Raw genomic sequence first — 27,876 nt, forward strand, 5'->3', positions numbered from 1 at the left:
TTCTTTATATTTACGAACGAAAACACTATGAAGAGTAGCAAACAATTTCCTAAGGTCCAGAGGGACTGTCCTGTTGCACGTTTCATAAAATCGTTCTTGATTAGAGAAGCAACGAGACGACTTGAGCTCGATTCAGCGAAGAATCAAGCGCTCTCCGTGGTGCTGAACTCCGGATCCGGCGCTGTCCGCGGCGCTGAACTCAGTGAGGCGACCTATTGAAGATGAAACGCTCCTCTGTTCTCATTCCTCTCCGCACTCAACTTAGTAGCGCTGTCTCAGACGATGCTTTTCTGTCTGCTCTGGCAGCACGAGCATCTCCAATGTAGATAAACTTACTTTCGCACTGGGGAAACGTTATGATATCAAATCAATTCTCGTTTATTAACTTGACATCAAAATGTTTTCTCGGCGGAGGTGCAGAAGAACAAATGGCGTTATACTGTTCCACCTGCAGTATTTGGGAGATGATTTAAATGCCGCGGATGACTAGGTGATCACGAGAAGGAAGTGCATTTTGTACAGATGTTTTGGATCTTTTTTTTTTCTTCTTTTTTCATTTTCTGAGAAGTCACTTAATGATCGGGGAAGGATAATTGCGTTTCTGGATATGTCATCTCTGAAGTGGGCATGATCAGTTTACATTTGTAAATATTATAGACATTCGGATTATCTGTTCTGTTGGAGTAGGCATTTTTTTGCACCAACTCGAATTGGAATGATTTTTTGTGGTCTTATCATCACGAAGGTGCACTTGCTCGCTTGATTACGATTCCAACAAAGTGGAACCAGACATTTCAACGCGGTAAGTCGAGTCCAGCCACTTGGTTAAAATGTATTCGTGCTCATTGCAATACTTCAATGCAATAATAATTATGTTCACGAAAATATGAATTAATATGAATTACTAAAATAAATTTTTCTCTACATTCAAGGCAGGCACTGTCTGCACATATACATTCAGCATGCCAGAGGTAGTCATTTTATTATAGACTAGACGTATTGTCAATACTAGACTATCTTTCAATGTAAAAAAAAAAAAAAATCTTTGAAGTGCTTTCCTCTGGCAGCTCCTCTGATTTTCTAAGTGCAGAATCTCACACTACCGTGCTGTTTTATGGTTAATTTCTCGAGCTTTCACGAGTGAAGAGGCATTTGGACCGAAGCCCATTACGCACTCGTTAATGACACAGAAACCGTGTCGTTTCTTCAGGGCTCTTGGAGTAAATGTAATTCAGAGCGTAGAAATGTACGGACATGGTGAATGCACACCTATTTGCAGTGCTATGAGGGATTAGAAGCTGGAGAGCTACCTGTTGTCCCTGGGAAATAGATATCCTGGCTAACTTTGCTGAGCACTGTCTATGATGGCTGTGATCATCTGGGTTTTTGTTTTTATGGATTTGCCTTTGTTCTTCGGGGATTGTTTTCTCAATACAAACGCTTTTCTTTTGAAGTAATATCTTCACCCCCTCCTGATACAGAGCTTACTAGTACCAGAGCCAACACATAATGTAGGAGGAAACACACCTCGTTCATATGAGCTGACTCTTCATCAGTCCATGGGTATCGTCGGTGCATTCTGAATGGGAACAAATGGCAGATCTTTACCAGAGATTAACCAGTATGGGAGACCGGGGAGTGCTGTAACATTGGGTGAGTTGTAACACCATCAGTTTAACCAATTAGAAATGAGCTACACGAATATAATCACTAACATATATTATAACCATCTCACGAAAAGGCTGTAGTCGTTTTATACAAGGGGGAAAAAGAAAGAAAGCAAAATGTCAGGTTAACAAATTGATTTGCAAATTGGTGATCCCCTGAACCAGCTCATTCAGATTGGATCTGACCAGCTATCTACTACATGTTTACATCGCGACTGACCAGACGGGGAGGGATTAAAAATTATAATATTTAATCAAAAATAATCCCCATATTTAACATTTGCGACATAAAATTAAATGATTATTGAATTAAAGTCAATTTGACTAACACAACAAATTCATACACAACAACTGACACCAGTAGAAAGGTAGGTAATGGCACCTTGTGTACTTGACACTTATACAGTTTACTGTAGGTTTGTCATATATTTCTAAACTGCTAAAGGAAAAACACACATTTTTACAACACTCCCCTTTCATCCCTGTTCATGGTTACATTCTCAGCAAACTGTACTTAGATCATTATTAACTTATAGTGTTACGATCTTTTTATCAGTTAACATAAAGCAAACGCAAGTCATCAATCTACGGGTTGTTTACATTTCTTTCAGTGTCATTTTTTGCAGCATGGAGACTTGCAACTTAAGGGACCTGGGACACTCTCCTTGAATGCGTCAGACTGCCGCGGCGAAGGATGGGCCCTTTTCTCCCGGCGATTTGCGTCGTGCTGCTCGCCCTGAACGCCGCTGTCTCGCCGGCCTCTGTCGGCCCTGAGGACTACCCCGCCGTGGACGAGGCTGAGAGAACTGCCAACAATGACATCATTTTCGATGACTACCGAGGGAAAGGCTGCGTGGATGACAGTGGCTTCGTGTACAAGCTCGGGGAACGCTTCTTCCCGGGCCACTCGAACTGCCCGTGCGTGTGCACGGAGGACGGTCCTGTTTGTGACCAACCCGAGTGTCCTAAAATACACCCCAAGTGCACCAAGGTGGAACACAACGGATGTTGCCCCGAATGCAAGGAGGTCAAAAACTTCTGTGAATATAGAGGGAAGACGTATAAAATCCTGGAGGAGTTCAAGGTAGGATCACGCTGCCTCCCAATTACCAGAAAAAAATATATTCTATGCACGAATATGGGGCTATTTTATGAATTTAGCATTACATTGTGTATCCTACACATCTTTGAATTAATTAATAAGTGAGTTCAGTCAACCATATAGGCTGCAGTGGAGGATCACATGGATAGACAATGTCTAAAGGGAGTAAGCCCTAATTTGAATGTAATAATCAAGCCTGCAAGATTCACAAATTTCACAAATGTTTCAAAACAGCAGTAATGGCAATATATTTCAAATTCTGGCATCATATGTTAAAATCAGACATTCAATACCACATATACACTATTGCACCACTGTGTCCTTTAATATATGCATTTGCGTGGGTGTGTCCTTGTATGAGTGCAGTACGGGATATTGTGGGATAGTTTTATGTTTATTTTACTCTTAGAGGCTCGTCATGATAAGCCCTATCCATCACTATCAACTGTAATTTGATTAGAGCTGTGCCACAGAAACAATCCACTTGACAAAGTAATCCATTTAAAACTAGTGTGCATCTTCTCTTGATTTTAGATTCAAGTTATTTATATTGATCGGAAGATGAAAGCAAACCCATCAATCATACAACAAAGCACTGAAGCATTCTTAAAAAGACCCATCAGCCATACATAGATACATGAATGTTGTGCTGCAAGATGAACCATTCAGCCAATTTAAGATTCTTAAGACTTAGAATTAATAAATAAATAATGCATTCGGTTTTTCATGACCGCTTTATCAGGCCTAACATGTTATAGGTTCTTTGGTGTTATGCGTCATATCAGCAGAGCACATATTTAACAGAAGTAGTCTAACAAGCAATTGCAAGTACTAGATTTTTATCTAATAATATGTAGTGTATATAAAACATAACTAACATCAACCCTCGTTTACTTTGGTCCATTTCCACTAGCAGAGTTGAAAATAGCAGGTTGTACACATTTAATTCTCACATAACAGAAAGAATCTCAAAAGTATTGATGTGAGGAGAATTGAAAGCTGGAGCACCAGGAAAGCAACTGATGAGATAAAACAGTAAAACAAAAACAAACAAAAAATTACCAACAAAGCTCATTTCCAGGGTTAACTTGGGCTGTTTGAGCAAGTGCAAACTCTAATATAAGTTTTACGTATCAACAAAGAGCATAGCATTAAACCATCACACACAAATGTAGTCTTTGGACTCCACCTCGCAAGTGCACTTTTAGATTGTTTCCTGCACTTGTTAGCACCATTAATGGATTACATCTCTCTTGAGAACTTGAATTCTGTACCCTTTGGGGTTTTCTGAATTTGTCACAGTAATTTTAATATTAATATAAAAAAATCATGTTTAAAGTCATATTATTACATATTATTACATATACATTACATTTATTTATTTATTAGATGAATAAATTTGCAATTAAAATTTAAAAATGTAATATTTAGATTTAGAGATTGATGATACCGTGCAAAATTCTATTTTTAAAAAGATATTTTAGTGTAAACATAGTATATTATGTAGAAAGAAAAGACCATAAAATATGTTCTTTGATGTTTCTGATATTTTATACTTCACTTGCCACATTGGTAATTATGTATTTAATCTTGGCAATGATGTTTTGGTTTTTTCATGGCTTTGAACTGCATGTATCTTGAATCTTCTCTCTCTACAGAACAAGATTTTGTTAACATTCATCTCATGCTTACATCTGATTCATTGATTGTAATCTTGAGATAATGTAAATTCAGGCCTTTTTAGGCAACTTGACACCTGACATTAAATGTATTGCAAAGATTATTATCTTAGACTACATTACCAGTACCAGTTTAATATCAGGTTTACAGTGGGGAGGAAGGTCTATGCAATTCAGTCTCACACTGGGTGATGAATTTCCCATCCAGCAACATCTGATATATTATCACTCACCAGCTCTGTTGTATCAACATGGGGCTGGCCAGCTACAGAGCTGCTTTTTGACAAAATCAGCATTTTATTGCAATACACAGTGTTTTCCTTGAGGTGTCAAGCTGTATTCAGTTTCACATACGTTAGCCACATTTCTAAATAAACAAAGCCTGTGTATTTCATTTGTTAAAAGTCCAACAAGTGCCAATCAAATTAGAATCTACAAAAGCTGTCAAGGTTAGAGCACACTTCATTTAGGGACCAACATCTAAGGAAACTTTTTGTGGCTAGCAAGAAGGTTAAATTACATAATTGGCATAGGGAAAGAGTGCCAAAGTCAAACAGTTTCTTTTTAATTAGGGTCTCATAGACTTTTAAATTGAATCCATCTTTGTTAGCCGCCCAATTAGCTCTGTTTTGATGCAAGTGCATGTTTCAGCTAGACATATTTGCCCATGTAAGTCTGTTGATAAAATGATCAGCTCCATCAATACCGCATGTTCTCTCCAACCTTGAGTGGAAGGATAACTTACGATCTTTTATTACCTTAAACGGTTTATCTGGCTCTATTGATTACCTCCTCTCATAAGAGACCCTGATTGAAAAACCATAAACAAAGCCAAGCAATTCATAACTAGCAGAAATCCCTTTTTGATCAGTTTTCCACTCTGAATTTGACGTGCACATTAACCAAACGAGGCACCATCGCTCAATAGTGTCCAGTGAGATCTCTTTGAATTAAAAAGCAACTACTGAGGTCCAGCTGCGAATGGGAATCAAAGGGCATCACGGCGCTTGATAGCTGATCCAATTAAGAGAAGCCGACAGGGTAACCTTTGGTGTGGGCTACATTGGCATTTCCTCAGCCGTTCTTTGGCTAGGACTGTATTTACTTGGCTCTGCAGGAGTGGGAGGAGCCCCACTGAGATATGAATCTTACACGTGGAGAAGGCTTTTCACTGTAGAATGAGGCAGACCAATCAGTCAGTGGAGCTTTTTGTTGTTACTAATCGCTGTAGAGGACAGCTGAGTGACGGATTTCCAAACGAAAGACCTGAAGTGCATTATCAAAGTGATGAACGCTGACCCATGTTCAACCCAGCTTGACCCGGACAGTTATGTGGCTTTTTAAATGTCACGATTTCCAGGCTGAGGGAGATTGAAGGAGCTGTAGGATTTATACCAACACAACAGTGTTAATCACATCACTTCTAAAGCATGGCAATAGCTCTTCCGATACCTGTCTTGATTTTTGCAATGTTCCAGTGAAAGTTCAGGAAGAGCATGTTCTTATCATCCTGTCAATCAAAACTTTCAGTTAATAAACTATAAAAGACCATTACTTCACTGCTCCGAACCTGCACCTTTTCTCTCTGTACTTTGTGTATTAGGATGCCAAACCAGCTCTTTTAGGTCATAATAAAAGGAATTTGTGAAATATTTTAATAAATGTAATATTTGAGGTTATATAAAAATACAGGTACAGCAGTTGCAAAAATTTATTTGGACATTTATGCATCAATTAAAAGTGTAATAATGTATTAGATCATTGAAAAAACTAAAATGCAAAAACATGTGGGGTCAGTAAGATATTATCAAGAAAGCAACAATATACAAGTGCTGTGACAAGTCTCAGTTTGTCTAGCACAGTGCACATAGCAAGGTGTGTTTTTAATAAGTTAGACCAAAATTAATAGAATAGAATAGAATGGAATAGAATAGACCAAGGATGCATTATATTGAGGATTGCTCTTATTGAGCATGGATTCATTGTATTAATCAAAAGTGACCTGTAAAGACATTTAATGTGACAATACATGTTCTTTAGAACTTTCTATTCATCAAATAATCATTAAAATCATGGTTTACACAAAAAATATAATGTAGCACACCTGTTTTCAACATTGATGATAATAATAGTTTCTTGAGCTTCAAATTATCATATTAGAATGATTTCTGAATGATCATTAAGACTGGTGTAATTGCTGCTGAGTATTCAGCTTTACCATCACAGGAATAAATGAACTTTTAATAAATATCAAAAATTAAAACAGGTACTTTGAATTGTAATAATATTTCATTTTAAAATAATATTAATATCTTTGCTGTATTTTTGATCAAATGAATGCAGTCTTGTGAACATAAGAGAATCTTACAAGATCAAAACAATAACAACAAAAAATCTTACTGACCCCAAAGAGGACTGGGACCATTTTATTTGTTAAAACTAATCACATAATCTGTTGATTTTTTTACAAATACTACTTGGTTTGATAGTTTGTAACTAATGTTAAGAAAGTGTCCAAATACATTTTGCTGCCACCTTACCCAAGAACAACATATAAAACACTAGGAGTGTAACAACATACATCACATGATTAAGTGGTAAATTCTAGTGATATTAGGGGGCAGTGGGATTGGGGTTCTGGGGGGTAGTGGTTCCTTTTCTGCTGTTGTGTTATATTCCCTAAGAGCTCTGAAACTTACCCTCAGTAGGTGTTTCACCTACAGGGTTCCCCAGCAGCTGTGGAAGGGAGCCACTCCACCGCCGCACCCCCACCCCCAGCCACTGCTCAGCTGCAAGCAAGAGGCCGGAGCTATAGGGGGAGTTCAGATCCCAGGCAGAAAGTCTAGGGCTGGGATGTGAGCTCTGAACGATCCCGTCTGTGCGCCTGGGATTACCAGAGAGAGGAATACCTATGGGACAGGGTGAGAAAATGAAGATGTGAGGGAATGGCTCATACATAATAAAATATGCAAAATAAAATTAGACATATCATTTTATAAGGTCTCGTATCTGGGCACCTTCATTGGATTTTTCTTGCTGAATCCTCAAGCATTCAGAGAAAACATTGTTTTGTAAATGAATCAAATAACTCTCTCGCTACTTCAAGGTTTTGAATTGTCTTGTCACAAATATCGCTCAGTGTTTACAATAGAACAGTGCGCTGGCATCTCAGAACAGGCAGCAGTGCTTTTTTTCATGCTGAATATTCAACGATGAAATGCCAATTTAAATTCAATCAAAAACAAGGCTGTCTACCACTGTCTAGAGACTGCAACTTTATTAAAACATATATGTAGCGTAATTGGTTTAGTATGGAAGCTTATTTCCACCAAAGGACAAATGAAAAAGGTAATTGTGACTTTCATCTCACAATTTAGATTTTCTTCTTTTTTTTTCGCAATTCTGAGAAGAGAAGTCTGATCGGTGAGATATAAACAGAAAAGTAAAAAAAAAGGTCAGAAGTGTGACATAAAATGTCACATATACATTTTTATTTTTAAAAAAAAAAAAAAAAACACTTTCTCAGATTTTCAGGAAACAAAGTACAAATTTAGATATGAGTTCGGAATTGTGAGATAAAAAGTCTTAATGACCCTTTTTATTTAAAACAGGCTTCTATAGTTTATTGCTTAGAAACGTTTCAACTATAACATATATCTCTCTTTTTATCTCTAACATTCACATACTGTACACACAAATAAGTTGCCGTCTCATCTGAATATGCTACATTGAGCAGTAATTAGTGACTTTGCTTGCAAACTCTGACACCTGTGAGAGGAAATAGCTATAAAAAGCACCTGAAATTAATTGCTTAAATTGATTTTCTGATCCAACTGCCTGAGGAACAGCATGGTTTTAATTTAAAACACTGATTAAAAGCTAACAAGTAGGCCGGCCTGCTTGAAATGGTTTCAGAAAAGTTTAATCTCATATTCCAATTGCTTCAAGCTGAAATCAGTGGTCACTTCAGTATCTTCATTTTCCCTCCATCCGCTCTGTCTTGTATTCCTCGATCCTGGTGTTGTTTTAACATAGTCACATAAGAATTCAACCTTTGCAACTCACCGTGATCTTTAACATTTTCTGAAGGCATTTCGCATGAACCTTTTAGTCCCAGAATGCTGTCAGAACGATGCAGCTCAGCATCTGTGCTTAAACTCATGAGGATCTGATGACTCAAGCTCAGTGAACATGAGCCATCAGTGGCACCATTAGTGAATATAACCAGTTTTAACATCTTTTTACCACTTTGGAACCAGCATGCCCACACAATTCTGTGGTGAGGCCCCATGGAGGAAATTCTGTCATTATTTACTCACCCTCATGGCGTTCCAAACCCACAGTTTGGAATGCTTCCCAGATGTTATTTTGTCTTCTGGAAGTTCCGTTTAACCAAATAGTGGTTGACTCAAAATACCATAACAAAATGATCAAAGTGACTATAGAATATAATTAGATTTTTGTTATCAATTAATAACTACTTCTACTTTATTGGGCATAAGTCATATGAAGACTTTATCGACAATTGTTTTGTTCATTTTTAAACATGACTTATGGTCACTGTAAAAGTTATGCGGAAACAAGCTGCATAAATATTACAACTTCTCATATTTTGGATCATGAAATATACTGCATATAAGCATAGGTACAGTAAAAAACAAAGGTGAGATACTAATGATGCTTTCTTAATTTGGGGTGAACTAATCTTTTCATTTCTACAGATCATGTCACTCATACTAACAATGCATAGCATTCTTCTCAACTTTGTAACCATTTGTGTAAAAGTCACGTACACTACCATTCAAAAGTTTGGGGCCGTTAAGTTTTTTTTTTTTAATTATTATTATTATATTTTAATTAACAAGGATGATATAAACTGATCAAAAGTTACAGTAAAAACATTTATAATAATACAAAATATTCATTTTCAAATGAATCCTGTTCTTTTGAACATTCTATTAATCAGAGAATCCTGTGGAATACGCATCTACAGAAATATTAAGCAGCATAATGTTTCCAACTGTTTCTTGAGGAACAAATCAGCATTTTAGAATGATTTCTGAAGGATCATGTGATGCTAATAGTTGCTGAAAAGCTCTTGAATCTTGGTTGATTTTGAAACAATGCAGGCCCAGGCTAAAGAAGTCATTGTCCACTGGAGTAGAAAAGAGTATGCTTCCTCATTCTGTGCAGCGTGATGAGATAAAACCATCAGTGTTAAACTGACTCTTACAGCGTAGACGAATCCAAATGTAACTGGTCAGGTGTAAAATTAGCTAACTCATCCTAATACTAGAGGCATTTCCTCAGAAATGAAATCATTTTAATCACATGAGCCATGAAGTAATCAATGTAATCGGACAACAGACCGAAAATGTCACAGACGACCTTTTACACGTGTAACCCTGTGCAGTTACAGATTATTGTGCTCATACAGTCATCTGCCTTTCAATAAATGTTCAGACTGAGATCACTACCTGCAGAATGCCAAATACATTATTCAACACTCTCTCTACACCAGCAGCGACTGCTTTAAGATTACATGGGAAGTACGACTTCTCGTATATCTTTTTCATATAAGTTAACTTTCTCCTACTGCTTATACTGTCTCTAGAACAGAGTATACACACACACATGCATGCACACACAGACACACACACACACACACAGAAAGAGAGAGAGAGTTTATATTAGATAGATGCATGTAGCACTGTTGTCACTGTTATCACCATGCGCAGGATATGCTTACTTTGGTTTGCATGTTAATAAGAGCCAAGAGACAAAGTAAATGAAACCACTATTGGTCACACATCAAAACGAATCGCCAGTTGCCTTGGAAGCAGTACAAACATGCTCTCTGAAGTGAACTGAACTGAAACATTTTGAATAATTTAGTGCTAAGAACTATGAGTCAGTAATTTACTTGAGAATAAATGGAGCCATTCTATGAACAGAAAATAATAATAATAACAATATAATAAAAAAGTTTTTGAGTGAAAAAGCATTAATTGTGGATAATTTTGTCAATAGTGATTTTAGAAACTAGGGTGCATAACCTCAAGTCAATAAGGCTTATGATTAATCATTTACAAAAATAAATACCAAACAGTTGATAAAAAAGATATTTTGTAGTAATAGAGCAAAGGAAAAATGTATATGCTATTTTTGTAGAATACTGGGAATTGACTGGGAATACCACAAGTATATCAAAGTGTGAAAAAAAATTCCCAAATATTATCAGAACATTTTTGAGACGTAGTTATACAGTGTACTTTGTGTTAAACAAATCAGTAAGATTTGTATGCATATACAGAATTATTCATTTAAAATGTCTATATTTAAGCTTGACTTTTTTTGTTCAGTGCATTTGAAATACTTCTAGAAAAAACAGCTTTTTGAGAGATTTTAGGCATATGTCAGCTTATCATTTAAAAAAACCTACATCTATTGCAGGTAAACCAACCGAAGGCCAGCTTGGCCTAGTTTTGAGACCTGCTAGCCCAGCCAAAACAGCTAAGACCAGCAAGCATCCTTATTCTGGTTAAGCTGTATTTTTAAGCAGGGAAATTGTACTCCTTTCATGAAATGACTCTGGCTTTTCCTTTCAGTTGATTTGCTTACATTTTGTTGGAGCCATGCTGCTGAATTATATATAATACTGTAAGTAGATAATTCTGGGAAGAGTAAAGCTTCTACAATAAGAGTGATCCAGGCCTAGCTACAAAAAGAGTCTCTTCAGCAGAAAATTTTCTGACCCTCTTGTCCTGTACTGAATGAATGTATTCGATCATAATACCCATTTAAGACATTACTCAAGTGCCCTTAACAAAATAAAAGGTTCAAGTTCATAGTTCGTTTTTTAGAGAGAATGTTAATCCCAACATTCTCTACAGTATACACTATGAAAACCAGACGCTCGTACCCACTGCTGCCCCATTGTATCTTTTTTTTCGCCTTGTGTTGGCTCTGCGAAGAGTCTGGCATAATAACAAATGATGTGTATGGGCAAGTTCACAAGCTCCTGTCCCACTGGACTGAATGCTGTTATCAATGGAGAGCAGAGGATTATTAGTGTCTGTGCCACTTACACAGTGTGCAGAGACTAAAGGGCATGACCGCTGCCAGGACAGAGGTCCTGATCTCTGTCTGTCCTCCAGACCTTCAGCTGTGATCCACGCTGGCATAGAGTCAGTGTCCCCTCTGTGAATACATGAAATTCATGAATAAAACATTAGAGTGCTACCATAATGTATCACAGTTTATTCAAATACAAGGTTCTAGATTTTAAGTTTTTAATTATTAAATAAGTAATTATATTATAAATATAATATATATAATAACATGTTCTTGAAATAAGTCTCTTATGCCCACCAATGCCGAATTGATTCAATAAAAAATACACTAAAAACAGTGATATTGCGAATTATTAAATGACACTTTTCTACAGTAATATATTGTAAAATGTATTAATGTATATATTTCTGTGATGACAAAGCTGATATTTAATTATACAGCCATTACGCCAGTCTTCAGAGTCACATAATATTTCAGAAATCATACTGAGTTGATTTGGTGCTCAAAAAACATTTCTTAATTTTTTGAAAACCATTGTGCTGCTTAATATTTTTGCAGGAACAGTGTTTTTATTTATTATTTGATGAGTGATAAAAATAAAAATTAAAAAAAACATAAAAAGCAGAAGATGTGTATAACATTTGTAATTAGAATTTGGATCTGGAATCTGGAATAAATAAATGCTAATTATTTCACATACATACAAATATACAAAGCAAAACATACAGGTCTGTTCACATTTAGTTAAGATACTAGTTTGATTGTTGCCACAAATAAAACAATTTTGAAAAAAAAAAATTGTTACTATGGCACTAACCCACTTGCAAATCCAGTGATTAGATCCTGCTCACAAGTGCTTGCTGAATCATGCTCACAAGTGCTTGATGAATCATCCCGGTACTCTGTAAACACGACTTGGTTTCCAGGCAGTCTGATGAAATAAACATGTTCCTCCCAACTCCCAGAGGTTGTGTAAAGTCAACCAATCATATAAGAGCTTAAAGTCAGATTAAAAAAGTGCTTTTCAGTTCTGTGTGGAATATGTATCAGATAATCGGACTGTGGCCTAGGCATACATACATAGAGTCCTACTGTATATATCAGAAAATGTTTATCATTAACTACAGAAATGTAAAATTTGTTATTATGTTTTATGTCATGCAAAAACATATATATGCTCTTTGCATACATTTTCAACCCCCATGCCGCATAATTTCTAAATTTACATAGATAGGAAACTATTTTCATAATGATGACAAAGCTGCCTCACAATTGGCCTCTACCTGTGAATCATTAAAATAACTTCCACACTCTCTGGAGAGGAACCCTACAGTTAAGGAACCATTATTCTAAAGGACTGCTGTGAAAATAAAGACTAGAGAATATTTCAAAAATACTACTGTGGAAGTTGAAATAAGTGCATAAATTAGAATAAAAGTGTGCAATATAATATCCGAGAGTTTGAATGTCCCAGTGGACATTGCTGGTTCAATTATCAGGATATGGAAGATACATCAAACCACCCAGACACTTCCTTGAAAAGGTTGTACCTTAAAACTCTCTGTGCGAACATTAAGGAGACGAGTAAGAGAAGCCAAAAAGAGGACATCAATCACTTTGAAGAGGCTGCAGGGTTCAGGAGCTGAGGACAGAGAAAAAGTGCACTGATGGACATTGTGGCACAAATAGGGAACAACAAAGGGAATGCCCATTAAAAAAAAGAGGAGTTTATGGATGTATAAAAAAGACCCACGAATCAGAATCTACTTAGACTTTGTTTCTTCATTAGAACAGAAATTTAGCACTAAACACTTGCTCACCAATGGATCATCTGCAGTGAATTGGTGCCATCAGAATGAAAGGCCAAAAAGGTGATAAAAATGTTAATGTCTTATGAAGAGATGCATGTTTGTAAGAAACAAATATGTTAACTATTCCTTTAACAAATATAAATGCTATCACACATGATTTTGTGGTAAGACTTCAGCCAAAATTCAAACCTATTTGGGAAATGCAAATCTAACACTGCCCACCAGCAAACATTATCATACCAACTGTGAAGTATAGCATCGTTTGACTCGCCTCAACAACCAAAAAGAATAGACTAAAAACATACCTGAACTGTGTGGGAAGCTGGTACATACTTACTCCAATAGACTTAAAGCTGGCACTGCTGCAAAAGATGCTTCTGCAGAATATTAAAATCTGTGGAATAATAAAGTAATACATATAGAGTTTTAGAAATGATCACAGAAAACCAAATTTCAGTGTGGGATTTGCAATTCTGCAAGAGAGAACTGGTTAAGGGTCTAAATATTTTTACAAGGCACAGTAGGCTATATGGAATTAAAACTTAATATTTTATGGCCTTTTGGGGTCCATGTAATATTCAGCAGGTAGAATAGTTTCTTTTATTACAGACATCTAATGTAGGACTAATCACATATTAATCTGGGCCATCTCCACTGACAAGTATGCACTGAATGGTCTCAACTTACATCTGCTGTTGTTCACTGGTTAGAAACTGTCTGATTTAGTTATTTATGATTAGTAATTATAAGCTGATTTCACGCAATACCAAAGATATTGTTATGCATTCTAAGATCAAACTAAGTATTGCTAACATAAATTATTTCTAATAAGAAAGAAGGGGCCATTTAATTCAATATGAAATATTTTGCAACCATTTTTTAATCTGGATGAACGAATGAATTTCGAATAATAGAAAAATGGGGAAGGACTTTTAAAAAGAAATACTTTTATTCAGCAAGCATGCATTAAATTGATCAAGAGTGACAGTAAAGAAATACAAACGGCTGTTTTCAACTCTGAGAGATCTTTTGATCGCTGAATCTAAAGAATTATTAAACACTGAAGACTGGACTAGTGGTTGCTTAAAAAAAATCAGCTTTGCAGGCATAAGTAATATTTTAAAATATTAAATTGCAATAATATTTCACAATATTAGTTTTACAGTATTTTGATCAAATAAATAACCTTAAGAGGGTAATTGAGGTGTCTTTACAATGCCAAGTTAAAGCTACCCTTTGCCTGCTCAAAATATTGTGTTAAAACATAATGAACATAAGCCAGACTAAATTATGCCTGCTCTGACCCACATCAGTTCCTAATATTAACATACAAAGGTGCAGCATTAAATAGTCTTTGAAAAGCACCTAAAGCCACTTCCCAAGCACGTCTGTGCCACCTTTGCAGTGTAAATTTGGAATAAGTGTCTTCATTGAGCATAAGAGACATCTTTCAAAAGCATTAAAAATTCTTACCAATCCCAAATTTTTGAACTGTAGTCTACAAAGAAGCCAGTAGGTTAGAGAGGTGGATTAAAAAGGGAGAAAGATTAGCACTTTCATATACTACTTTAATTTGGAATAGAATGCATTTATATATAAAAATCGCGTCAGTTTGATTTCATGTTGACTGTGTCAACTGTGATGTCTTACCTGTAACATTCTCTCAACGTATCGTATTTCTCTGTCTCCCCAGCCTTCACCCTGTGAATGGTGTCGCTGCGAGCCAAATAACGAGGTGCATTGTGTGGTCGCTGACTGTGCAGTACCAGAGTGCGTCAACCCAGTGTATGAGCCAGAACAGTGCTGCCCCATCTGTAAAAACGGTAAGAACTGCCTATTTCCTATTATAGGTTTATGGAGAAGACGAAAATACCTGCAAGGTGTACTTCAGAGAATTCCTTAGAGGACTCTCTATACAATCCCAAAGGAAAGTGAATTGTTACGCTGACTGTCATGTATCAGTGTTCAAGAAATAGCAGTGAGGTGGATGTGATAGTGTGGTATAAACAGACAGCTCCATGCACAGGTTGTTTAAAACCCACTCAAACTTTCTATTAGATTTCAGTGTCACCAGCTAGATAGCTCTGATTACCAATCCCCTGCTCAATTACAGGGGAAATTTGGTTCAGATAAACAGTGTCCCATTGATTAAGACCATGCTAAGAAGGATTAATTGTCTAAAGGGGACTCCTCTATCTCCTGTGTCTTGATGCACTAGTCAGCAAGGCCCGATACCAAAATTACAATTATTGGATTCCAATGGCTCACTGGATGGCCAAGGGCATGAGATATCCCTGAGTCAGTCCAATACAGAGGCACAAACACAAAGTGTAAGCTCAGTGAATCAGTGGGATAAATAAAATGTTGATCGGCACAATGCTTATAGGCCAAACAACCTGGCATAAATTTAACCCTTGTGTTGTGCTGAAAACCCTGTACTTACTTGGGTGTACCCAGTCAAAAATGACCAGCCTTTTAAAAATTGCTTCTAAATCTCTTATTATGCTATTTTATCACCAATCATGGATTAAATTTTTTTTGTCAACTTTTCTTTCAGTAAGAACAGGTTTTGTATTACTTTTGGGAACCGACTGTAGGCCTCATTGTTCTGAGCTTATGCACCTCAGTTTTCAAGTAAAAAAAAAATAAAAACATTATTTGTCAATAATTTTCTGCAGTATTTATTCAATATCTGACCATTATAGGCTGATGCTACAAATGTAATAGGGTGCCAAATACCAAAAAAGTTCAATGCAATAATATTAACTAGCAATTATTGGAAAAGAAAAATCCATTACATGATGGCTAAATCAACAAACTATAATAATAATAATAATACCAAAATTTGTGAGCTTGTGAACATGAAAATGTTAACATTATTTTTCTATGCTGCAACTCTGTAATAGATAAAAATAGATTTAATCAAGTGTTGGTTTTGAAAGAACAGCCACTTCTACATAAGAAGGCTTTAAAGGTATAAAAATATATGACAGTTTCAGCTAACCCTTTTATGACATAATAGATTTTAACAAGATAAAACTGATTCAAGTTCACAAATTGCAGCCGAGTTTCTGTCTTCAGTTTTAAAGAAATCTTGCCGCTCTTCGGAGCACCTTAAAGTGCAACTTTAAAATCTATGAAATTCCCTCCTTTATCCCTCCTGGCACACATTGACCTACATTCTCCAGGTTCCACGTTACAATCAGAAGTGTGGTGTAAGGTATAGTTGCTAAATAGAGACCGAATGTGACTTTCTGCTTTACTAGCGCAGAAAGACACCCAGAGATATGCACGCACAGATACACAAACCTCGCCTACAGCCTGGAAGAGAACTAATCCAGGCAGACAGGGCACGGTGACGAGCTTGTGGTGCTGGCATTTTAGGGAAGCTGCGGTGGAGCCCATCCCCTGGAGGAAATAACCAAGTCTGTTTCCAAGATCTTTAAAGGGATCATTTCAGGAAGAATCACATTTTACTTGATACTTTGAGATATAAGTGTTCAATGGATTACATATATCGGAAAATATCCTTTCAGACCTTAAACCTTCTCTTCCAGTACTGCATTTACGGAACGTGTTTCTCAAGCAAAGATGCCTTTTACATCAGTCAACGTTTAGAAATTAAGATTCGGCTCTTTTTCAACTCACGAACTGGTACTTAAATTGAATTGGTTTAATCCTAAAGGAAGTATAGATGGAATAACAGGAAAAGGAATTCAGCAACTTATAAATCAAAGAAATATAAACGTAATGCATTCTGGAAAAGAAGCATTTTTGCACTCTGGTCCAAGAGAATGTATTAAAAGTTAAACATTTCGGTAATTATATTATTATATTATTATAATATTATTATTCAGTAGCAACACATTAAACTGGCCAATAATGAGCATCAAATCAGCAATGATTTACAAAATAATTTTTTTCTGCTTGAAAAACTCAGCTTATCACATGAATAAATTACTTTTATTTTTTTTATTGCTATCTCACTATAATACAATAAAAAAGCATTTTCAATTCAGTTCTGGATGACATAACAGCCTTTTTGAATTTATGGGTTACAAAAATGTTCTTTGTCAGTTTTTGGTACTTTACTAATTGTTATGAGTGGGCCTCAGGAAGAAAAAAAATAAGTGAAATAAATAAAAATTAGAATTTTCTATTGCTGTTCATTTTAATCATGGCTTTGGTTTGAAATGACATCATAAACAGATTATATTATCTAGGAACTTGCTTGGCTTTATTCAGTTGCAACTGTAGGAGGAAGAAAGGCAAAATAATTAGTTTGAGAGACTTTATCGCAGTTCAATCAATTCTAATAGCGTTGGTCAAGAGCTGTTCTGAACAGTCTGTCATGTAACCTCTCTCAGATTGTTTCACATGGACAAACTGAGACGGTAAATGTCAAGAGACATTTATCCCAGCATTGACGGAGCTGGCAGAGGATCAACAATGACACTGGGAATGCCAAGCCTTAGTCAATCAAAAGTCAGACATGACTGCAATGTTTTTTTATAGCACAATTCTCGACTTCCATAAACGTATAGCTCACATCTGACTCTCGCATGTCAAAATAAAAGAAGCCTCTCTTAATGAACCTGGCAGGAATGGAGTACTTTTTTTGCTGAAGTGTATTTGAACCTCAATAACTCAAAATTAGCCTCAAGAAAAAGTGATGTGCTGGCTGTCCTACTGATGCTAATTACAAAATTATGCCTCTAAACATTGGCACATGATGCAGCCTTTTAAAACCCATGTTAACAAGAACTTTGACCAAGCTCAGTTTGTGCACTGCTGGAAAGACAACTGGGCACGTTTCTATGTGGGTGAGCCAATCGTGGGCAATCATCTCTCAGTGGCTTCAGTGGTTACCATAGTAATTGCTTGCTTGTAGGTTGCAGGCTAATCTGAGGGCAATGACGTGGGCCTCCACTGCAACAGAGTAACTTCACCTATGGTGATGGCTATGATCTGAAACATGTTGTAAATATATATAGATGCTTTAATGTGAAGGAGCTACAGTTCAATGTTTTGGCTGTAGTCACATATTTTTCCACGCCCTGTTTGCAATGAATAAATCTCCATATGGAATCCATCTCAGGAAGTGCTCTGAGATTTGTTCACTTTAAGCTCATTGTTTGGTTCTCTTCTTACTTCCATTATAAAAGCAAAAGTGCTCCAGATTCACTTTGTGTTCACACCTTTGCCACCATGAGTTACTATAAAAAGACTCAAGGGTTCAACCGGACTGCATTGCTATGTAAAAGAGAAAATATTTGACAATTGCAGCTTAAGTGAACCAAAGACAGGAACAACCAAGGCCGACTGCAAATAGATCTAGATGGTCTTTTTCACTCAGTTCACTTTTGGGACCTTCTGTGAAGACCCTTAAGAAATTTTGTTTAAAGACAGAAGTAATCACTTTTGTGGTTTTTGCCATTCAACATTAGAGCTGCAGATTCAATGTGATTTTATGCCTTCTGTTCTTTTAGCCTTGATATCTGAGATCAAAGAAACACAAGATTTCAAATGTTTATCATATTATTCAAATCACATAATGTATTAAATCACTAAATCACAATGTGTGAAAATAATACAATATGATTTTATTTTTACCTAGACTTCAACAGAAAGAATGTAAAGTGATCCAGATCTTACAGTATATTATTGAAGATAAGCACTTCCTGGTTTCCACACTCAGTAATGTTATAGGACCAGTCTTGTTATTGTTCAAATTAAACTAGTAAAGAAAAATAGAAGTAATTCAAAGTAAATGTACTAAATCTAAAACTGATATAAAAACAAAGATTTTTTTTAAATAATGACAAAAGAACAAAAAATATAGATAATTATATATATTTATATAATAGTACTTTTGCAATTTTACTACTATGTAAGTAATAAAGTAATACATTACTTGCTCACCAATGGGTACTCTGCAGTGAATGGGTGCCGTCAGAATGAGAGTCCAAACAGAATGTATGATGAATAGTTCACCCACAAATCAAAATTTGCTTTACCTACAGGCCATTTAAGATATAGATGAGTTTTTTTCTTAATGAGAACAGAAATGTTAAACTTCAAACCGTTGCTTCTGGCTAAAAAATCTAGTCCTCTTTCCATAATATTGCTTTCTCATTCTAATTATTTAACTTTAAAAAATTTTAACTTTTTTAATTATTTAAAAACACATCTTACAACCTTATCACTTACAATGTGCATTTATGTTGTAATCAAGAACCTGATCTTCTTAATAAACCAGTAGTTTTGAAACAGATGTCTGGGTCATTAAGGAATGGCATCGAGCACGATCTTATCCATTATCTGTTTGGTACCTGTCCACCTGGCCAAGGTGTCCTTGCACTTGTGATGCTCTTTTCTATAGGATGATGAATAACTGCTCTCGGCTAGGCTAGTAAGAAACAGTTGCTTTTGCACTTTTGCCAACAGCTCATAATTTTTACTGATGGAAATCAAATATTTGAGTGCATGTAAGACTCTGTCAGGTCTCTTAGGAGCATGCAGAATATTGTAGGCAGTAAAGCAATTTGTGCACCGCTAACCCTGCCGCCCTATTGCAAGTCTATTAACATGTCTGTGATGTGGTTAAAAGGCAATCTAGTTGTTTTCCCCCACAGTAAAAGGGAGGTCATGAAGCTTGAACTCTTTTTGAAATGTGCAGCACCACTGACTTTTACTGACATAGAGTGAGGACTATATTTCAGGAAATACTGCCACATCAAACAAAGAGTACTTTTCAAGGACTTGCTTGTCCTCAAGAATGGCCTTACACATATGTTGAAATGTTACCTCTTTTAAATGTTGATTTTTAATGGGCCAGGTATGGTGGATACACTTCTTCAGAGCTGATGGTTAATTTATTCAGATCTCACTATCAAATAATCATAGTGCAAATACATTTGCAAAAAGAAAAAGAAAATGTATGTGTAAACGTATATATGTAGACAAATTGTGTTCACAGTCTGTGTGTTCACTGCTCTGTGTGTGTGCACTTCGGATGGGTTAAATGCAGAGCACGAATTCTGAGTATGGGTCACCATACTTGGCTGAATGTCACGTCACTTCATTACTGAAAGAACATTTGTTCATAACTTTGGAAAACCTTGCTAGAGCATTTTGGGAATGTTCCCTGTTAGCCAGGTTACTAGCTTTCTGCAAAGCACTGTATATGTTAATAAAAAACTTGCAATGCTAATGAAATATGTAATCTTGTACAATCTGAATCAGCTCTTATTACTTTTGATAAGTGTCAAATGAGATTACAGATGTGGGCAATTAAAAACATTATATAATACTTAACAAATCATCAGAACCACAACACTGCTCAGAGTCAGCCCTTATGAATTAATAATTCACAATAATTTGCAACTTGGAGATCAGCAAAGCAAGTGAATAAACACAGTACCTTGTATCTTGTTAAACAAAATCTAGCCTAAATCTCCAATCTGATCCCACCTACAAAAAATCTTGATGTAAAAATAAATAAATAAATGAAAGTCTGAACTGTGATAATCATACGCCTACGTTTTTCACTGCAGGTATTCTGTTAAACCCCTTTTATTAGAGTAAATCCACAATAATCTTATTTATCACGCTAGTACAATTATCTCTAAAGAACTCTGTATGCCCAAAAGGTTCTGGGTTCAAGATTTATGCTGATATGTAATTTGTTCATAAGATATGTATCTACTGTATGAAAACATCTTATCCCAAAACTGAGACTTATAAGTACAACCATTGTAGCCTGAACGTACAGGCACAAGTTAATATTAATATTTAATGGAACTTAAACTGGACAATGCTAGACTAAACTATTTTGATTGATGATGCTCTACACATACTTTGACTCTTGTTATAGATTTAGTTTTATAGTAATCATACCTGCAAACTCAGAAGGACTGAAAAAGGTGACAGATTTTTCAGTACCCCCACCCCCCCACCCCCCAAGAAGAAAATAAAGGGAAAAGACGTTTTCTTGAGGTAAAAAAAACAAAACATTTATTAACACCACTGAACATAAAACAACTGTAATACTGTAAAACTGTAAACAACAATACTGCAGCCAACTCCCACTGCATTAGTCAACGTTAAATGATCCGCCAGAGCAGGTGTTTCGATCACTCATTAACGTTAAACCAGACATCAATGGGTCTTGTTTCATTACGTGTTCGTTTTCATTTCGCTCATTTCTTATGACAAGATATACATAAAAAAATGAGATAACAATGTTAATTTTGACAGCAAATTTTGATTTAGTTTTAGTCATAGTCTTTTGACTAAAATGCCATTTAGTTTTAGTCATATTTTAGTCATCTGAATTGTTTTAGTTTTAGTCTAGTTTTAGTCGTTGAAATACAATAAGATTTTATTTTATTTAATCAAATAAAATATAAAATATAATGGGTTTAGTTAATTGTAATGCATTAATTTATAATGTCTCTAAAATGTCCAAACCCATATACTCCCGGATAAAACATCTATTAACCTGTTAATATAATTGATTTTAAAGATTGAACATGCAATACAGATACAGATTTAACTACTGTAACTTATCTTAAAATTAAATAAAACCACTTTTTCTAAAGTAGAACAGTCTTTTTTCAATTAATAATATGCATTCTTTATAACTACTTGCATACATCATTCTTTATTCTTTCAAGCAGACATATTTAAAAGAATAAAATATAATTAATCCTTAGTGAATGCTTTTCTTTTTCTTTTGTTGCTTGATCAATATTAAGGACACAGACCGCATTAGGTTTATTACCCACTGTCATTTTTCGGATTATCTATGAGCTATGACGTGGTTCAGCGGCAAGCAGTGGCAAAACGCCAGCAACCAATCAGAATATAGATGTCCTTCTCGCTGGCTGATTTCGGAGAAACATAAGATGTAAACTTTCGTTCCTACCAAAACATTAGTTCCGAGAAAATGAAGGAGAAACTGATAATCGTTGTTGCTGGGTTTCCTATCATTTATGATATGACGTTATTTTTTCATACAGAAAAAATTCAAAAGACCAGTTACAAAAGAGAGAGCCCCGGCCGCGCGCGCGCACCCATCTTCACTCTCCCTCCTGCATATTAATCAAAATATTTTTTTCCGCCGACCAAATGTGACCAAAACGGTTATAAAAATGCTGTCATTATAAAGGTGTAAAATGTCGTTGATGAAAATAATGACGAAAAGTACTGGTAAACGAAATTAACAGTAATGCAGTGGAGGAGATAACTTAGCCTTGCCAAAATCCTTCACAGTGACATTGAACTAACATTGTAAGCTAACAACACAATTTGCTGATCTTACTAGCTGACTAGGCGACACTTCCATTATAACGTTAATGTTAAACATGTTAACTAACAACAACGTTAGAGAAAACAATTATATTGTTGGCAGATAACAGCACTTACCTCAAAACTAATGTCAGTTTCCAAAGCGTGAATTCATCCGCGGGAAAGCTGCCGCTATCTTGACTGTGATTGGCCAAATGACTCATGTGCAGTAGGTTGTAGGCGTGAATAGGCGCGAATTCATCCGCGGGAAAAGCTGCAGCCAGGGGCTTTTCAAAGAAGACGCTGCTGTCATCTTGACTGTGATTGGCCAAATGACTCGCGTGCTGTATCACCAAAGATGTTTGTGAAGAAGACCGCAGTAGGGAAGACCGCAGAAGACCCCCTTCCCCCGTCAAAAAAACTCTTCGGATCTACACGATTCACGTGGATGACGTTTTCCCATTCAAAACGGCGATTTTCGCCGAAAAGCGACTAGTTTGCAGCTATGAGTAATCATTGATTGCAGCTTCTGTCCCCCTTGAGGTCACCAGAGGTCAAGTGCTATAACACAGACTGTAGGCTATAAAGACAAAGAAATGCACCATTCACAGAAAAATAAATATTAGAAACTGCATTGTGCAATTTAGTAGAAGCCAGTAGTCAAGCCTTTAAGAAATGCAAGGATGTATTTTATTAATGAATAACTTAAGTTTTGTTAACATTTTATTTTAGTGTCCACGTTACATGTACAGTACTTATTTTAGTAATAACAAAATTTACATGATATAATATGCAACCTAAAACCAAACTCTAATCCAATAGTAAGTAGGGTTAACTGGGACATTTTTTCCTAGTCATCTCAATGGCAGGTGTCAAAACATACCTAAATTCCCCCTACATAATGTTATGCTATTACTCAGTTATTAAATGTATATTTATACTGTAACAAGGGCATGTAAAATAAAATGCAACCCTGTTCTTTTATAAATATATAATTTTATTCTGTAAAATAAAATAAAAATTTGATGGCTTCATGTCAATTCCTTGCAAGGTACATCAAATAATCATCAGAAACATTCAGAAAATGGTGGCTGTGCTCAGCTTTTAATTTTATGGTTAAAAAACTGAAGGCATTACTGCGTAAACTCATCACAGGAATTAATTCTACATATAGAGTGAGCCTATTCCACTTTTCATTTGCTATCATTAAGAAATGATCATTGCTAATCTACATGGGTAAATATGGACATAAACGCACAGATATTTGCTAAGCAATTATACCAACCGCTTCGGGTTTAATCCACAGCAGGCCACTAATATCTGCTCATCGGGGGAAGGAAGTTAGGAATTGCATACAAATTTAAGTGTTCGTGTAAATGATGATCATACTTGACCCTTGGAATTGAACAACACTGTGTTTAGTCACACTGATTTTTTATTTTTTTTTATAACAGTGCTGTTGACTTGATTAATATCTGCATATAGTAATATAGAATCTCATTACAAGGCAATTTGGAATATTCGATTCTTATAGGTCAGTGACAGCATTATGTGGTCGAATATTGTTTAATGACTGCTGAACTGTATATTGGACCATCTCACCAAACCAGACCAAACAAAATCAGCAAAAGATGCAGTTTTGCTAGATAGAGCACTTGATAGGGCACATTCCAAGAGTCTACTGTTATCATCAAGTCCATGGAACAGAAACATAATGGATAAAGATGCATATTTAAAATTTTATTGCATTTACACAATGTTAGCACCGTCTATAAAAAAAAAATATATATATATATATATATATATATATATATACAACCAGAATTCCGGACGTTTTTTAAATTTTAATAAAATGAAAACTAAAGGAATTTCAAATCACATGAGCCAATATTTTATTCACAATAGAACATAGATAACGTAGCAAATGTTTAAACTGAGAAATTTTACACTTTTATCCACTTAATTAGCTCATTTAAAATTTAATGCCTGCTACAGGTCTCAAAAAAGTTGGCACGGGGGCAACAAATGGCTAAAAAAGCAAGCAGTTTTGAAAAGATTCAGCTGGGAGAACATCTAGTGATTAATTAAGTTAATTGATATCAGGTCTGTAACATGATTAGCTATAAAAGCTTTGTCTTAGAGAAGCAGAGTCTCTCAGAAGTAAAGATGGGCAGAGGCTCTCCAATCTGTGAAAGACTGCGTAAAAAAATTGTGGAAAACTTTAAAAACAATGTTCCTCAACGTCAAATTGCAAAGGCTTTGCAAATCTCATCATCTACAGTGCATAACATCATCAAAAGATTCAGAGAAACTGGAGAAATCTCTGTGCGTAAGGGACAAGGCCGGAGACCTTTATTGGATGCCCGTGGTCTTCGGGCTCTCAGACGACAATGCATCACTCATCGGCATGATTGTGTCAATGACATTACTAAATGGGCCCAGGAATACTTTCAGAAACCACTGTCGGTAAACACAATCCGCCGTGCCATCAGCAGATGCCAACTAAAGCTCTATCATGCAAAAAGGAAGCCATATGTGAACATGGTCCAGAAGCGCCGTCGTGTCCTGTGGGCCAAGGCTCATTTAAAATGGACTATTTCAAAGTGGAATAGTGTTTTATGGTCAGACGAGTCCAAATTTGACATTCTTGTTGGAAATCCCGGACGCCGTGTCCTCCGGGCTAAAGAGGAGGGAGACCTTCCAGCATGTTATCAGCGTTCAGTTCAAAAGCCAGCATCTCTGATGGTATGGGGGTGCATAAGTGCATACGGTATGGGCAGCTTGCATGTTTTGGAAGGCTCTGTGAATGCTGAAAGGTATATAAAGGTTTTAGAGCAACATATGCTTCCCTCCAAACAACATCTATTTCAGGGAAGGCCTTGTTTATTTCAGCAGGACAATGCAAAACCACATACTGCAGCTATAACAACAGCATGGCTTCGTCGTAGAAGAGTCCGGGTGCTAACCTGGCCTGCCTGCAGTCCAGATCTTTCACCTATAGAGAACATTTGGCGCATCATTAAACGAAAAATACGTCAAAGACGACCACAAACTCTTCAGCAGCTGGAAATCTATATAAGGCAAGAATGGGACCAAATTCCAACAGCAAAACTCCAGCAACTCATAGCCTCAATGCCCAGACGTCTTCAAACTGTTTTGAAAAGAAAAGGAGATGCTACACCATGGTAAACATGCCCCGTCCCAACTATTTTGAGACCTGTAGCAGAAATCAAAATTGAAATGAGCTCATTTTGTGCATAATATTGTAAACTTTCTCAGTTTAAACATTTGCTATGTTATCTATGTTCTATTGTGAATAAAATATTGGCTCATGTGATTTGAAAGTCTTTTAGTTTTCATTTTAATAAAATTTAAAAAACGTCCCAACTTTTCCGGAATTCGGGTTGTGTATATATATATATATATATATATATATATATATATATATATATATACATATGTACACACACACACACACACACACACACACACACACACATATTTACATACATACATGTATGTATGTATATATATACACACACACACACACACTTATTTCCAGATTCTTTGATGATTCAAAAGGTCAAAGAAAAAGCATTTTGATCAATTTAATGCAGTCTTGCTAAATGTATCCTTTTCTTTAAAAAAAAAATAATAATAATTCTTACTAGACCTCACATTTCTGAATGGTTTCTGACTACAACTTGGCCTTAACATGCTTTGAATGAAAGAGTTGACCTTAAACCCTTAACTGTCACTCTCATTTCTGAACAAAGATGTGAAAGTGCACTATCCAAACTTCAATTTTTATAATTCATGACCCAACACATTTTGTAACGATTTAAAGTACCATTTCCTTGGAAATGCAATGTTTGATTTTAAAATGGGTTTCAAAGGATGAATTTTGACATTTGAAGTTTTCAACTGATATGTAATTTCTTATGATTTCTAAAGCGTGATAGGGAAAAAGGCAACTAAGAAGACTGTGAAAAAGGTTAGAACTCTTGTTATGATGTAGATTTTTTTTTAGGTGCACTCTTGTCATGAATTAATCTATTACTTTTCCTACATAATTTTTTAACAAAAACATTGTAAAATATCTATTTAGAAGTCTTAGGCCTTTCCAACAATATATAGTTTGTCATGATTAAATTAATTATATATATGAGTGAGTGATTGATTGATTGATAAAAGTGATTAATTGGTTTATACCATTTAATAAGTTCAATGTATTTTTTAATCGATTGTTTTTATGCCCAGCTCATGGTCTACAATGGTTGAAGGCAACAATAGAAGAGAATGAATGGAGCGTGCTCAGATCACGCATAGAGCAAGCATGACTGTTCAGCAGCCCCTGCAGCCTGTGGCGCATTAGAATGCAAAGCATCCCAGTGAGAGGATGGGTGTGTGAGGGGGAGAATTAGAGAGGAAGGAAAAGAGAGGAGCAAAAGAGCTTTAGTGTTACAAAAACAAGTCTATCGGTGCATGGCTGTGAAAAACATCCACGTCTGTTCTGCCTTCACAACTCCCGTGAGTCACTCCGGCATTCCCCCCCAAAAGAGGCTCCTGCGAGCTCGCGCTCATTCCTGCTTCCTTAAAATCTCCTACTTTTCCCCATGTGACAGGTCCAAATTGCTTCGCTGGCACGACGATCATCCCAGCTGGCATTGAAGTGAAGGTGGACGACTGCACCATCTGTCGATGCCACAGCGGAGACTGGTGGAAGCCTGCGCAGTGCTTGCGCCGGGAGTGTCTCAACGGTCAGCCGTCATCATAGAAGCCCTCTGGAGCTGAAGGGAGGGACACTATGCGATGTGCAGCACGGTTGTCGGCGCAGCGGACGGCCCACCTTGTGACAACGAGGGACTGATTGGCCGGAGCACAATTTCCTCTGGCAAACTGAGATGGCTGGACGTGCTGAGATACATGGGACATACTGTACACGCAGACATACACATACACACATGCATAAAAGTCCTTGGCAGAATCATAAGTGTCTTTCACTAAGGACACATTTTTCTCTTGTGATGAGTTCATACTAGGGTGAACCTCATGAAAACTTTTCACTCCAAAATCAAGAGAATTAAGTTAGAAATGATACTTTTCCATAAATTCATTAGAATCTTTAGCACATTTACTTTTTTTTTTAATAAAAATGAGTCAAAATTAGCATTTTAAATTTGCCTGAAAATTGTTTTATTTATTTTTGTAACTCCACATTATTCACAGGCTTCTTATTAGATTCCTATCTT

At 36.1% G+C, this 27,876-nt stretch overlaps 1 protein-coding gene across 3 annotated transcripts; it reads left to right on the forward strand.

Moving 5' to 3' along the window:
* LOC132094787 (von Willebrand factor C domain-containing protein 2-like) lies at window positions 1–27,845 on the forward strand. 3 transcript variants are annotated; one of them, XM_059499425.1, is made up of 4 exons: window positions 1–802; window positions 2,294–2,751; window positions 15,027–15,156; window positions 27,250–27,845. In XM_059499425.1, exons 2-4 carry the CDS (start codon window positions 2,362–2,364, stop codon window positions 27,399–27,401), a joined length of 672 nt encoding a protein of 223 aa, XP_059355408.1. In that variant the 5' UTR covers window positions 1–802; window positions 2,294–2,361; the 3' UTR covers window positions 27,402–27,845. The 3 variants fall into 3 exon arrangements, with proteins under 3 accessions (XP_059355408.1, XP_059355409.1, XP_059355410.1); XM_059499426.1 differs by lacking the exon at window positions 1–802 and adding an exon at window positions 1,011–1,653; XM_059499427.1 differs by lacking the exon at window positions 1–802 and having other exon boundaries at window positions 2,163–2,751.
* Window positions 27,846–27,876: the final 31 nt, after the last annotated feature.

Source organism: Carassius carassius, chromosome 19 (genome assembly GCF_963082965.1).
Source record: "Carassius carassius chromosome 19, fCarCar2.1, whole genome shotgun sequence".
NCBI lineage: Eukaryota > Metazoa > Chordata > Actinopteri > Cypriniformes > Cyprinidae > Carassius > Carassius carassius.